Consider the following 12,370-nt stretch of genomic DNA (forward strand, 5'->3'; position numbering starts at 1 on the left):
GGACAATAATATTTCATAACATTCATATACCACAATTTCTTCAGCCATTCTCCAATTGATGGGCATCCATTCAATTTCCAGTTTCTAGCAACTACAAACAGGGCTGCCACAAACATTTTGGCACACACAGGTCCCTTTCCCTTCTTTAGTATCTCTTTGGGGTGTAAGCCCAGTAGTAGCACTGATGGATCAAAGGGTATGCACAGTTTGATAACTTTTTGAGCATAGTTCCAAATTGCTCTCTAGAATGGCTGGATGTGTTCACAGTTCCACCAACAGTGTATTTGTGTCCCTGTTTTCCCACATCCCCTCCAACATTCCACATTATCTTTCTCTGTCATCTTAGCCAATCTGACAGGTGTGTAGTGGTATCTCAGAGTTGTCTTAATTTGCATTTCTCTGATTAATAATGACTTGAAGCATCTTGTCATATGGGTAGAAATAGTTTCAATTTCTTCATCTGAGAATTAATTGTCTGTTCATATTCTTTGACCATTTATCAATTGGAGAATGGCTATATATTTTGGAAATGAGGCCTTTATCACAACCTTTGATTGTAAAAATGTTTTCCCTGTTTATTGCTTCCCTTCTAATCTTATCTGTATTAGTTTTGTTTGTACAGAAACTTTTCAATTTGATATAATCAAAATTTTCTATTTTGTAATCAATAATGATCTCTAAAGAACCAAAGTTCTTATTTGGTCATAAATTCCTTCCTCTTCCACAGGTCTGAGACATAAACTATCCTATGCTCTTCCAATTTATTTATAATCTCATTCTTTATGCCTAGGTCATGAACCCATTTTGACCTTATCTTGGTGTACGGTGTTAAGTGTGGGTCAGTGCCTAGTCTGAACCTCTGATTTTCTTACTGGCTTTCAGGATGCCTTGGGGTTTATGGACTAGATTTCTTTTTTGATGATCCTGCCTTAAACCCAAATCATTCTGGCTCCAAATAAACCATAGGTTTCTGGTCAAATATAGAAACAATTGCTATTGGGTCCAGAGTAAATGTAAATAGCAACTGTTTCTATATTTCACCAGAAACCCTGAAGATCTTCCTTTCCTAGACTGATTTTTATTATTTTTTTTAATTTGATAGAAGAGGCCATTTTTTGCCTAATTTCTTACCTTGTCTTAATCACTGAAAGGGCATTTCTTCAGTCAAAGTGAGACCTGGGAAAAACCTTAGCTTAAAAAGGCCAAGTCTCCCACTTCATGGGGGCCATTTCCAATTGCCCTTATTTATATCTTGCCACTGGATCCAGATGGCTCTTGAAAAAAAAAAAGTAAGGGGGGGTGACTTTACAAAGAAAGCAAAGCCTTCCTTCATTTAAATCCAATTTATTTACAAGTCATGAATTACCTTTCCTGGTATCCTCTTCGAGAATGAAAGGCAAACAACAACATTTTCTTACTGTTTTTTTTTTTTTTTCTATTTTATTTTTTCCACAGTAGAGAGGTAAAGTTCTAGTCACAGTAGAGCAGAATACTGATCAGAGTAGCCAGTGACCTGATATGTCTCCAGATCATACCACTTTGGAAACACCGAAAATCTACAAACTCCCAGAATGAACTGTGAGAACAGGAGGACATACATAATAGATCATATTCAGGCCAGTCATACTGCCCAGGGGTGAACAGAGACCAACTCTAACATAAAGTGCAAAGTTAAGAAGTAGAGTGAATGAAGAGAAAAAAAAAACCTGACCATAAAAAGTTGTTGTGGTACAAGGGATGCCCCACACAAAAATTCAGAAGACATTGAAACATGTATACAGTGAAACAGTGTGCAGAGAATTCAGAACAGATTTATTATCCCATAACAGTGTATGAGCAAATTTCTAAGGCTGCAATAAAAGCTTGGAGTTCTCTCCCTGGACAGAAAGTTGGAATTAAAGCTTTCGCAAAAATAGAGCAAGGTCCCAATGAACCTTTTGCAGATTTTGTGGGACGTTTGCAAACAGCCGTAATAAGAACCATTGGAGATAATAATGAGGTTTGCAAAAGAATTATATGGGGATTAGACAAAGATGTTCCTTTAGAGGAGATCATAAGATGCTGTGCCACAGTGGGCACAAATGCTTATTATACCCAAACTATGATGAACATGGAAAGACAGGGTCCCTTTTGGCAAGGGACTTCTAGAGAAACTCATAGATGTTTTCAGTGTTGAAAAGTTGAACATTTGAGAGACAGTGAAACATCTATAAGTAAAGGTTCAAAGGGGGGAAAATATTGACACAAGCTCAAAGAATTCTTTCAAAAGTTGAAGGGTGGGAGTAGCATAGGAATGATTTTTAAAAATCAAGAAAGGATTGGGAAGACAATTAAAAGATATGTAAGAAATTCATGAAAAAAGAATTAACAGTATAGCAAAAAGGGACTATTAGGTGGTACAGTGGATGGAACACTAGCCTTGAAGTCAGGTGGACCCAAGTTCAAATTTGGCCTCAGACACTTAACACTTCCTAGCTGTGTGACCCTGAGCAAGTTGCTTAACCCTAATTGCCTCGGGGGGGGGAAAAAATCCAGTATGGCAAAAGAGGTGCAAAAATATTGAAAATAATTGCTTAAAAAATCAAAATTTGGGAGAATTCTGGGAAGATGGCAGTGCAGGTCAGGGAATCCCAACCTCTCCAGATTTCTCCCACAAACAAAGCAAAATTGTATGTCAGGACAAACATAGATCAGTGAAAAACAATTAATACTGGGGCAGAACAGAGATTGTCCTGAGACAACCAGAGAAGACTCAAAAAGACAGACCACAAAACCAGAATTTGATTGTGTGAAATATAAACACCTCCAGGAAGTCAGGAACCCTGAGACTAACTGGCATCCTTGGACAAAGGAAAGCCAATGAAGGTATGAGACACCAAGTAATATCAAAACTAAACATAAAGAATAAGAACATGAAAGAGAATATGAAACCTCTGGAAAAAATTAAGAGATCAGGAGAACAGATCAAAAAGAGAAAATATAAGAATAATTGACTACCCCCTAAAAAGAATCTTGACACAATACAAGAAATAATCAAAGAACATTGTCCTGAAGTTGATAGAACACTAGAGATAAGTAGAAATAGAAAAAATCCATTAATCACCTCAAAGAAAACAACAGTAGTATTGCAAATTTTGAAACCTTCAGATCAAAGAGAAAAATAGCAAGAAACAAACAACCACCACAAAAACTAATTCAAATATGCTGGAGCTATAGTTAGAAGTGTGGAGAATTTATCAACAGCTACCTTAGAAGAACACAGATACTGGAATAATGTATATCAACAGTCTAAAGAACTAGGCCTGTGGCCAAAAATTGCATATCCAGCAAAACTTAATATAAAATTGAATGAAAAACATGGACTTTTAGTGAGCTTGCAGATTAATTATAGCTCAAAGATTAATTTCAAGGGACTCAACAAGAACAAATAATTTGTTTTTTTTAATGGAAATGTATGTTTCAGATTAACATCAGTAACTGGGTAGTTTAAAAGGAAGATTGGGAAAGTGCTGAGTATGATCTGACTCAAGCAAAACTGACTAGGAAAATTTTAAAATAGTAATTATTCTATATGAATGAAGTACAGAGGAAGAATTGACATTAATTGAGAAATCTACATTATGTCAGCCATATTAGTATTATTTTGGATGTTTGTCTATATATGTGTATGTATGTGCGAATAGGTCTGTGTATATGTATGGTTAAATATATACCCATGCTTAGCTGTAGCCTGCCTGGAGGTTGTGAGGAGATAAAAGGGGGGGGGGGGAAGAAATACAGAGAATAAATAGAACTACAAAGAAGCAACAATTAGATGACAGTTGTACATATGATCTCTTCTACTATATGTGCTTTCTTGAAATGGAAATTTGTTACATACATTCCTTTTGTCTTTTTTTTTTCTGTTTTGTAGTTTTTTTCTGCTTGTAGAAAAAGGCCCTGTAGTTTAAATAAACATTTTTAAAAATTAGCCAAATGATGAGATACAAAACTTCATGAAGAAAATAATTCTTTAAATATTAGAATTGTTCATGTGGAAACTAATGACTCCATGAGACATTAAGGAACCATAAAATAAAGTTTAAAAAGGCACAGAAAATAGAAGATAATATGAAATGTTTCATAGGGAAAAACTCCTAAGCCTGGAAAATAAATTGAGGAGAGGTAATTGAAGAACTATAGGATTATCTGAAAGCCATATTTAAAAATAAACCCCACCAAAAATCCCCAAACCCTAACCAGTATAGTTCAGGAAGTTATAAAGGAACACTGTATAGATCTCTTAGAGCCAGAGGGCAAAATAGAAATTGATAGTATCCACCATTCATCTTCTGAATCAAATCCCCAAACCTAGAATTATTATAGCTAAAATCCACTGCTTTCTCAAATCAAAGAAAAAACATAAACAGGAAGAAATAATTTGAATCCACAGTCATGATCATGCAAGATTTAGCAGTTTATTACCATAGAGCAATGTATGGCCATAAACTGTTATGGGCAAGAATACCCATCAATATAAGTATAATCCTGCTGGTTCAAAATAAATACTTAGTGAAATAGTAGTCTTTCAAGCATTCCTGATGAAAAAACTAGAACTGAATAGAAAATTTGCATTCAAACAAAAGATTCAAGCATAGAAAAGTAAACATGAGTGAAAACTCATAATTTAACAAAGTTAGCTGTTTCATTTCCATATGGGAAGATGCTGCTACATGTGATCCCTAAGTACATTATCATTCTGGGACAGTTAGAAATAGCCTACTTAGAATGCATAGAGTGCCTTAATGGGATGATCACAAAAAAAAAAAAAAAATGGAAGCGTGAGAACTGTATGCATTGGAAGAAGGGGGAAGGATAATTGGTGAAAATTATGTAATGTGCAATGGAGAGTTTTTCCTACAAAGGTAAAGGAGGAAAGAATATATGTTGAGTATAGATAATCATCTTGGCTATCTGGGAATTAGGAGGGGAGGGTCTAGGAATAATTATGGAGGACAGATTAAGGAAGGGAGTTATTAGAAGTAAAGAAGACTTTCAAGGAAGGGACAGGGAGAAAAAGGCGATACAATCCAATCATAACTGAATGTGAATTGGATAAACTTACCCTAAAATAAAAGAGGATAGCAGAATCCATTAGAAACCAGAGTCCAACATTATGTTTACAAGAGACTCGTTTGAAATAGAAAAACCTACATAGATTTAAAATACGAGCCTTGAATCTGTTATGCTTCAGCTGAAATGAAAAAGACAGGGGTAACTACAATCATGATCTCAGACAAAGCAAAAATAATAAAGGACATTTTGCTTAAAAAAAAAAAAGAGAGAGCATAGAACATAAAGCAACACACACACACTCTCTAATGGTGTATAAATCTTTAAGGGAAAATTAAGCTGGAGAATATAGAGAAAAGTGTAGTGGAGTACCTCAATTTATTCCTCTCAGAGTTTGGTAATTCTAGAATCAAAATAAAAAAGATGGTAAGGAGAATGGTAAAATTTTTAAAATTTCATTATTATAGGTCTCTGGAGTATGTTGAATGGAAATAGAAAGGACTATATCTTTTTCTCAGCTCTTAGTACACTACAAAAATTGACCTTTAGTGCATAGAAATATTACAAACATGCAGAAAAACAGACCATAATTGAACAAAAATTACATTCAATAAAGGCCTATGAAGTACAGATTTAAAATATTTTGGAAACAGTCCAGTCCTAAAAGAATGAGTGAATCAAAGAAGAAATTGTACAAGCAATAATTTCATTAATGGCAATGAATTCTTACCTAGATTTGTGATATTCAGGCAAAGCAATACTTAAAGGAAAAGTTTTATCTCTAAATGCATAGATCAATAGAATAGAAAGAGCAGATAAATGAATAGGCATGGAACTAAAATCTAGAAAAAGAACAAATTTGTAATTCCAATTACATGCCAAAATGGAAATCCTAAAAATCAAATATAGGATTAAGATTTTATTATACAGTCCTTTTAAGTTATATCTGACTTTTTGTGACCTTTGAAAAAAAGATATTGGAGTGGTTTGTCATTTACAATCTTTTGCCTTCCTAAATATGGTATTCCAGAGTCTGATACTTTATTTAGTAGAAGTTGCTGAATCATGGGTATTCCTAACTGTAGTTCTTTGATATTTGAATTTTTTTTCCTTGAAATATTATAGTTCTGGTGTTTTGAAATAGTATTTTTTGGAGTTTTCCTTGTGGGATCTCTTTCAGGAGGCAATTGATGTATTCTTTGAATGACTTTAATTCTAGTGTATCAGGACAGTTTACCTTGATGGTATCTTTTAAGAATGTTATACAAACTCTTTTTGGTTGTGGCCTGCAGATAGTTCAATAATTTTTAAATTATCTGTGTTGGATAAAGATCCAAGTCAGGTGTTTTTCCAATAAGATGTTTTATATTTTCTTCTATTTTTTCATTCTTTTTAATTTCATTGATTCTTGATATCTCGAAGTCATTATCTTCCATTTGCTCAGTTCTAGTTTTTAATGTATGATTTTCTTCAGTTAACCTTTATCTTTTCCATTTGATTAATTCTACTTTTAAAGGTGGTGTTTTCTTCAGTGGGTTTTTTTGTTTTTTAAGTAATGGTTTTCTTTTTCCAAGCTGTTGACTATCTCTTGCAAACCTCTTGTTTCTTTTCCCAGTATTTCTTCTGCCTCTCTTATTTGGTTTTTAAAATCCTTTGAGCACTTCCAAGAAGCCTCTTTGCGCTTGAGACCAATTCATATCCCTCTTTGAGGTTTCATATGTAGGCATTTTGTCCTCTTCCAAGTTGTTGTTTTGGTCTTTCCTGTCACCAGAATAGCTTTCTGTAATTAAGGTTCTTTTCTGTTTCTTGTTCATTTTCTTTCTTTTTCCTGTTTTGTGACTTTTGAAGTTGACCTCTGCCCCTGGAGCACAAGAGGGCGCTATCGCAAGTTTCCTGTGTAACTCTGAGCCTAAATTTGAGCACAGGATCCCTTGTGTTTGGCATATTGCTCACAATGCTGGGAGTAGCCTGACTTAGTCCCACTTGTTGCCTGGTTTCCAGGATTCCTCTGAGTTGGGTTGGAGGCTGCCCCACAGCTGTTGTTTTACTGAGTTAAGATTGAGGGTCTCAGTTGCTTATGTGCTGTGATTAAAACCCTTCTACTGGATTTCCTGGACACTGTCTTGAGCTGCTCTGAACACCCCTTTCACCTAGTGAGACTGACCTTTCTTGAAGTCCCTCCATCCTATTTTGAGCTGAAGAGTGGTTTCAAATATTAGATGGGGCAGTGGGAAAAATAGGTATACTCTTTGGTGGAGCTGTAATTGTTTCTTCCAGAGAATAATGTGGACCATAAAATTGCATACTCTGACCCAGCAATAATCCCCTACCAGGGTATGCATAAATAAATAAATCCCCCAGGAGATTAAAGAAATAAGAAAAAGACATGTGCAAATATATTTATTGAATCTCTTTTTATGGTAACATAAAATTGGAAAGTGAAGGGACTTCCATCAATTCGGAGTGGATAAACAAGTTAATGTTATGATTGTGATGAAATACTATTGTGCTTTTAGAAATGATGAGTTACAGGTTATTTTTACCTTCTGAATCCAATTCACCCTGTGCAACAAGGGAACTACTGTTAGGTTCTGCACACATATATTGTATCTAGGATATACTGTGACCTATTTAACATGTATAGGACTGCTTGCCATCTACGGGAGGGGGTGGAGGGAGAAAAGGGAAAAATTGGAACAGAAGTGAGTGCAAGGGATAGTGTTGTTAAAAATTACCCTGACATGGGTTCTGTCAATAAAAAACATAATTAAAAAAAAAGAAGAAGAAATGATAAGTTAGATAATTTCTGAAAAACTCAGGAAAATTTACATGAACTGATACAAAGTTAAGCAAGCAGAACCAGGAGAACATAAAAATAAAATAGTAATAATGATCATCAACTTCATTAGCTGATAATATTTTATTTTTATGTATATATGTTTTATTGCCTGTACTTTACACATATAATTTAATTAGCATATGTTGCTTTTTAGTATAATTTAAAAAGCTAAACATGTGCTTATTGGAAAGTTTTTAACTTGCCAATCACGTTTTTATCTCAATATTTATGAATTATAGGGGAAAAAAATTTAGTTGCATGATTAGATTAAGAAAAATAGAAATAATTTTGTTTGCTCTGACAGATTTCATGGTTAGTGTTATTTCTGAAGATGAAAGTGTCATTAAGAATATTAATCCCACAAGGATTTCTATGAAAATGTGGAAACTCACAGGCAGTGGAAGCCGACAACCAGCCAATGTAAGTCACTATAAAATGCTACTTAAATATTAAGAAGGCATTTAGAAATATTAACCTAATTCTACTTTCTTGACATTTCTAAAATAAAGACAGCTGAAATATTTGGGTATTTATTTAATTTTTAACAATGTTATCCATTTATATATTTGATTAATGTCACCACTTGGAAGAGCAGCTTCTATGAAATCTCCTGACTTTGTAGGAAGAGGTAAGATGGTAGTTGCTGTATTCTGGGGAGAATAATTCAAGAAAATAGGTTTTTACTTCTTTCCGGTGATTCATATCTTTTAATGAGTTTATCATGTTATAGAGCAAATTTGGTCCAGTCCTTATAATATAATAGTTATAATATAATAGTTACCTATTATTTCTAGCCATTTTTCTATTAATTTATATTTTGTTTTGATTATAAGCAACCTTCAGCTTGTAGCCATTTCAGAAAGGGTCACTGTTTTAACTTCTTGAATTGGAGAATAAATATATTTGCCTTGTGCAGGTTTTTCAGTAATCATATTATGTATTAAAATGGAAAACATTAGGTTTTTATAAATTATTATTCTTTAAATTTTATCACTGTAGTTACATAGAAGTTAAAGTTGCATATTTATTTGTATAAAGTTACTTTTTTAAATCTAATCATTGTTCCATTGGTTTTTAAAAATTCATTTTTCTAAGTAGTATTGTTCAAAATTATACTTTACATAGACTATCATTAGTGGCATCATTTAAATTGTCTTCATTTAAATTTTTAATATTAGCTATAGCATTTGAAATTTTTGTTTTTCTCCTCAGGTAGAAACATTTAATTGTAGTAAAATAAAAGATAATGACAAGGAAGAGGGCTTCTTTTATTTCAGGTATTTCTCATTTATTTTTATAATTTGTTAATGAATAAATGTTACAAATTCTTTATTTTGAAAATATTTTTCCCACTCATGGAGAATATTCCATGACAGCAAGTTTAGGAATTGTTGGTTTCCATATAATTTTATTTTCAGTTCTTTACATCAAAGAAAAAGCAAAAGGAAAAAAAATTTTTAATATGGGAGCTACAGTGATCTGTACCTGATTAGTGTTCATAGCTGTCTTACATAACAGAGAAAAAGATTAACTTCTATATTATTATAGAGGATTCTAAAAATTGTTCTAAATCAGCAGGTGTTTATTAAAAATACTTTCCATGTGCCAGGCACTGTGCTTAGCTTAACTAAACTGGTGTTAAAAAAAGAAATTCCAATAAGATCTGTGCCATCAAAGGGCATACATTTGAATGAGGATACATTAAATATCTAGCTACATAGAAGTTGTAAAAAAAATAAATAAATAAATGAAGAAAATCTAAAGGAGCAAGGCATTAGCCAGTTAGAGGATCAGGAAAGACATACAGAAGATGGGATTTGAGCTAAATCAAGATAGAGGTAGGCAGGGGTAGAGGTGACATCTCAAGCATTCTATGAATGGGAGACAATGCAAAAGCATAGGGGGGGGGGGCAGGAAATGAAATATTGTGGTCAAGGAGTGTGTGAGGAGAAGAGGGAGCCAGAAATAGTCTATAGAGGAAGGGAAGAGCCAGTTTATGAAGAGATTATTTAAATGCCATAGGAGTCAGTATTTGATTTTGTAAGCACTATGGATGGGGAATGTGACTTGATCAATAATATGATTTGGAAAAATTGCTTTGACAAGTAAATTTGGGTTGTATTGGATTGGGAAGTCTTGAGGCAGGGAGACTAGTTAGAAAGCTTTTATTGTATTCTAAATTAAGAGGTGATAGGAGCCTAAATTAAGATTGCTGCTGTATGAATGGAGAAAAATAAGATTGGTAACAGATTGAATGTGAGGGATTCTTGAAAGTGAGAAGTCAGGGATGGCATTGATGTTGTGAAGCATGGATGATGGACTGGAAGGAAATTGGTACATTCAACAATAATGGGAAAGTTTAAAGGAGAGAAGAATTAGTAAGAAAAGATTAAGTTTGATCATACCTGTAGGTTATCTTGTTGTAAAGATCCAAGAGGCATTTTAAAATGAATGACTAATTTAGCAGACAGTCTAGATTTGCATATTTAGGATTTGGGAATCATCAGTGTAAAATGATCCTTAAATTGATAGAAGTTGATGAGATCAAGTAGGGTGGAATAGAGTTAAAGAGAAAACCTAAAAGATTAATAGAGTAGGAAAAAGTGCATACTAGTGGTTGGAAGCCTGAGCTTGTTTTTCTTTCCCTGGAAACATATTTTTATAAAGTAGAATTTGTTAAAGTTCTTAGTACATTACAAAAAAGAATAGTAGTTGATGTTTAAATTGACTTTTTTTTTTTTTTTTTTTTTTTAATTCACGAGTTCTAAAATGTAAACCAGGAGAAAAGGTGAGAAACAAAATAGGAAAGATCAAGCAAATCCCATGACTTGAAAAGTACAAATGTTTGTTAGGATATTCAGGGATTTCATTTATTTCACAAAAATATACTAGCAGAATTTTAAATTAGGGGAAGAATTTTTTAATTTCTCAAAATTATTCACCCTAATTTTTCAGTTTTGTGTTTTTTTACAACCTGAACAGGAATGTTTCCCTTCTAAAATAGATTTTCTCCAAGAAAAATGGGAGAGGGAACATCTTAAGAATGAAGACATTGTTAACTAAAGTTATACTTTTAATCAATTCCCTTTTATGGATTTTAGAAAAAGAAACACATAAACTTTAAGTTTCTCTCTTATTTAACTTTGAAATATTTTTATCTTTTTAATTAAGGGATAAAGTGATTCCAAACAAAGTGGGCAGTTACTGCATCCAGTTTGCCTTTATGGTTGACAAATCTACTGTTCTCAATAGTGACCAGGTTTGTCTTTAGCTTTTACATAGTACAATGTAATGTGTAGCTTGAAGACAGAAATTTTGGGATTAAGTTGACATTCTGATTTTTACCTTCCATATTTTATGTATATTATCAATCTAAAAATTCTTAAGTTTAGGAAATGATAAAATATATTTTTTTATGTCCTGTACATTTGATTTGCTTTGACTCATAAGGCACATAAGAATTGTAGAACTCAGCATCATGAATTTTAAACAGTATTTGTTAAGCATCTAGAATATATAAAACTCTGCATATAAAAATACTGTGTGTAACGATTTTTTTTTTTTTAATTCTGGTTAATAAAGAACCAAGTAATAATCTTTTGGATAACATTTTGGTTTATTTTCTATATTGTAAGTAAATCAAAATATCAAATGATTACGTTACCTTCTAAATATCTTAAACTTTTCATTTTCTCTTATTATGGAACATTAGAGATATATATTTTAGAATCACTGGTCTTAATACATTAAAGACATTGTTAGTAGTTTTTAGAATGTAATTTTTTTAATGTTTTGGTGTCAAGACATTTTGTTAGTGTTTTTTAAAAAATATTTTAATTGAAAAAAATGTTAGAATATCAAAAAATTGTTATAAACTATCATTTCATTCGTTAACTCTAACATGTATACATGAGTGACCACATTGTTAATCCTATTGTTTTCCTTTTCTAAGATTTTAGTTGATGTCATACCTAATGAACCAATCAAGTTAATTCCTGAATGTCTACCTTCTACCCCGGCTGTTTCTAATGTTCCACCCATTGCCAATAGGACTTTAGTCAAAGACATGTGCCTCAATATCGTGGTAATGTTTGCATTTTACAAATTTATCACAAGATAATTATACTTGGCTTTATGTTAGATATGTTGAAAAGAGTGTATGAGGTTTTTAGACTAAGAGAGTATCATTCTTTTTCTGAAAGAACAGTTTAGTGTTATGATAGTTTAGTGACTCGGTTATCCATTCTTAGATGTATGCAGTCTAAAACTAGCAGATAATTTTAAAAGCATTATGTTTGACTTGGTAAAAGTGGGGTTTTGGGGAAACTTAATATGATAGCTATAATAATCCTTTATTCAGAAATAATTTATTTGCTAATCTTAATTATCTTGTTCAGAAAAGCAAAGAGCCAACATGTTTAGGGATGGAAAAAACGTCACTATCCAAAAAAAAGACATTGTATAGTTGATGCACAAAAT

At 32.7% G+C, this 12,370-nt stretch overlaps 1 protein-coding gene across 8 annotated transcripts in view; it reads left to right on the forward strand.

Moving 5' to 3' along the window:
- Window positions 1-12,370, forward strand: part of SMCHD1 (structural maintenance of chromosomes flexible hinge domain containing 1) — a 222,882-nt gene that overhangs the window by 83,043 nt on the left and 127,469 nt on the right. For all 8 annotated transcript variants that reach the window (XR_004230979.1, XM_031946579.1, XM_031946585.1 and 5 more), the window contains exons 33-36: window positions 8,196-8,311; window positions 9,104-9,168; window positions 11,063-11,150; window positions 11,844-11,975. Coding sequence is in view for 7 of the 8 variants with exons in the window: in XM_031946579.1 (XP_031802439.1) it covers window positions 8,196-8,311; window positions 9,104-9,168; window positions 11,063-11,150; window positions 11,844-11,975 (401 nt within the window). In the remaining variant the exon portion in view is untranslated. The remainder of the gene's footprint in view (window positions 1-8,195; window positions 8,312-9,103; window positions 9,169-11,062; window positions 11,151-11,843; window positions 11,976-12,370) is intronic.

Source organism: Sarcophilus harrisii, chromosome 1 (assembly GCF_902635505.1).
Source record: "Sarcophilus harrisii chromosome 1, mSarHar1.11, whole genome shotgun sequence".
NCBI lineage: Eukaryota > Metazoa > Chordata > Mammalia > Dasyuromorphia > Dasyuridae > Sarcophilus > Sarcophilus harrisii.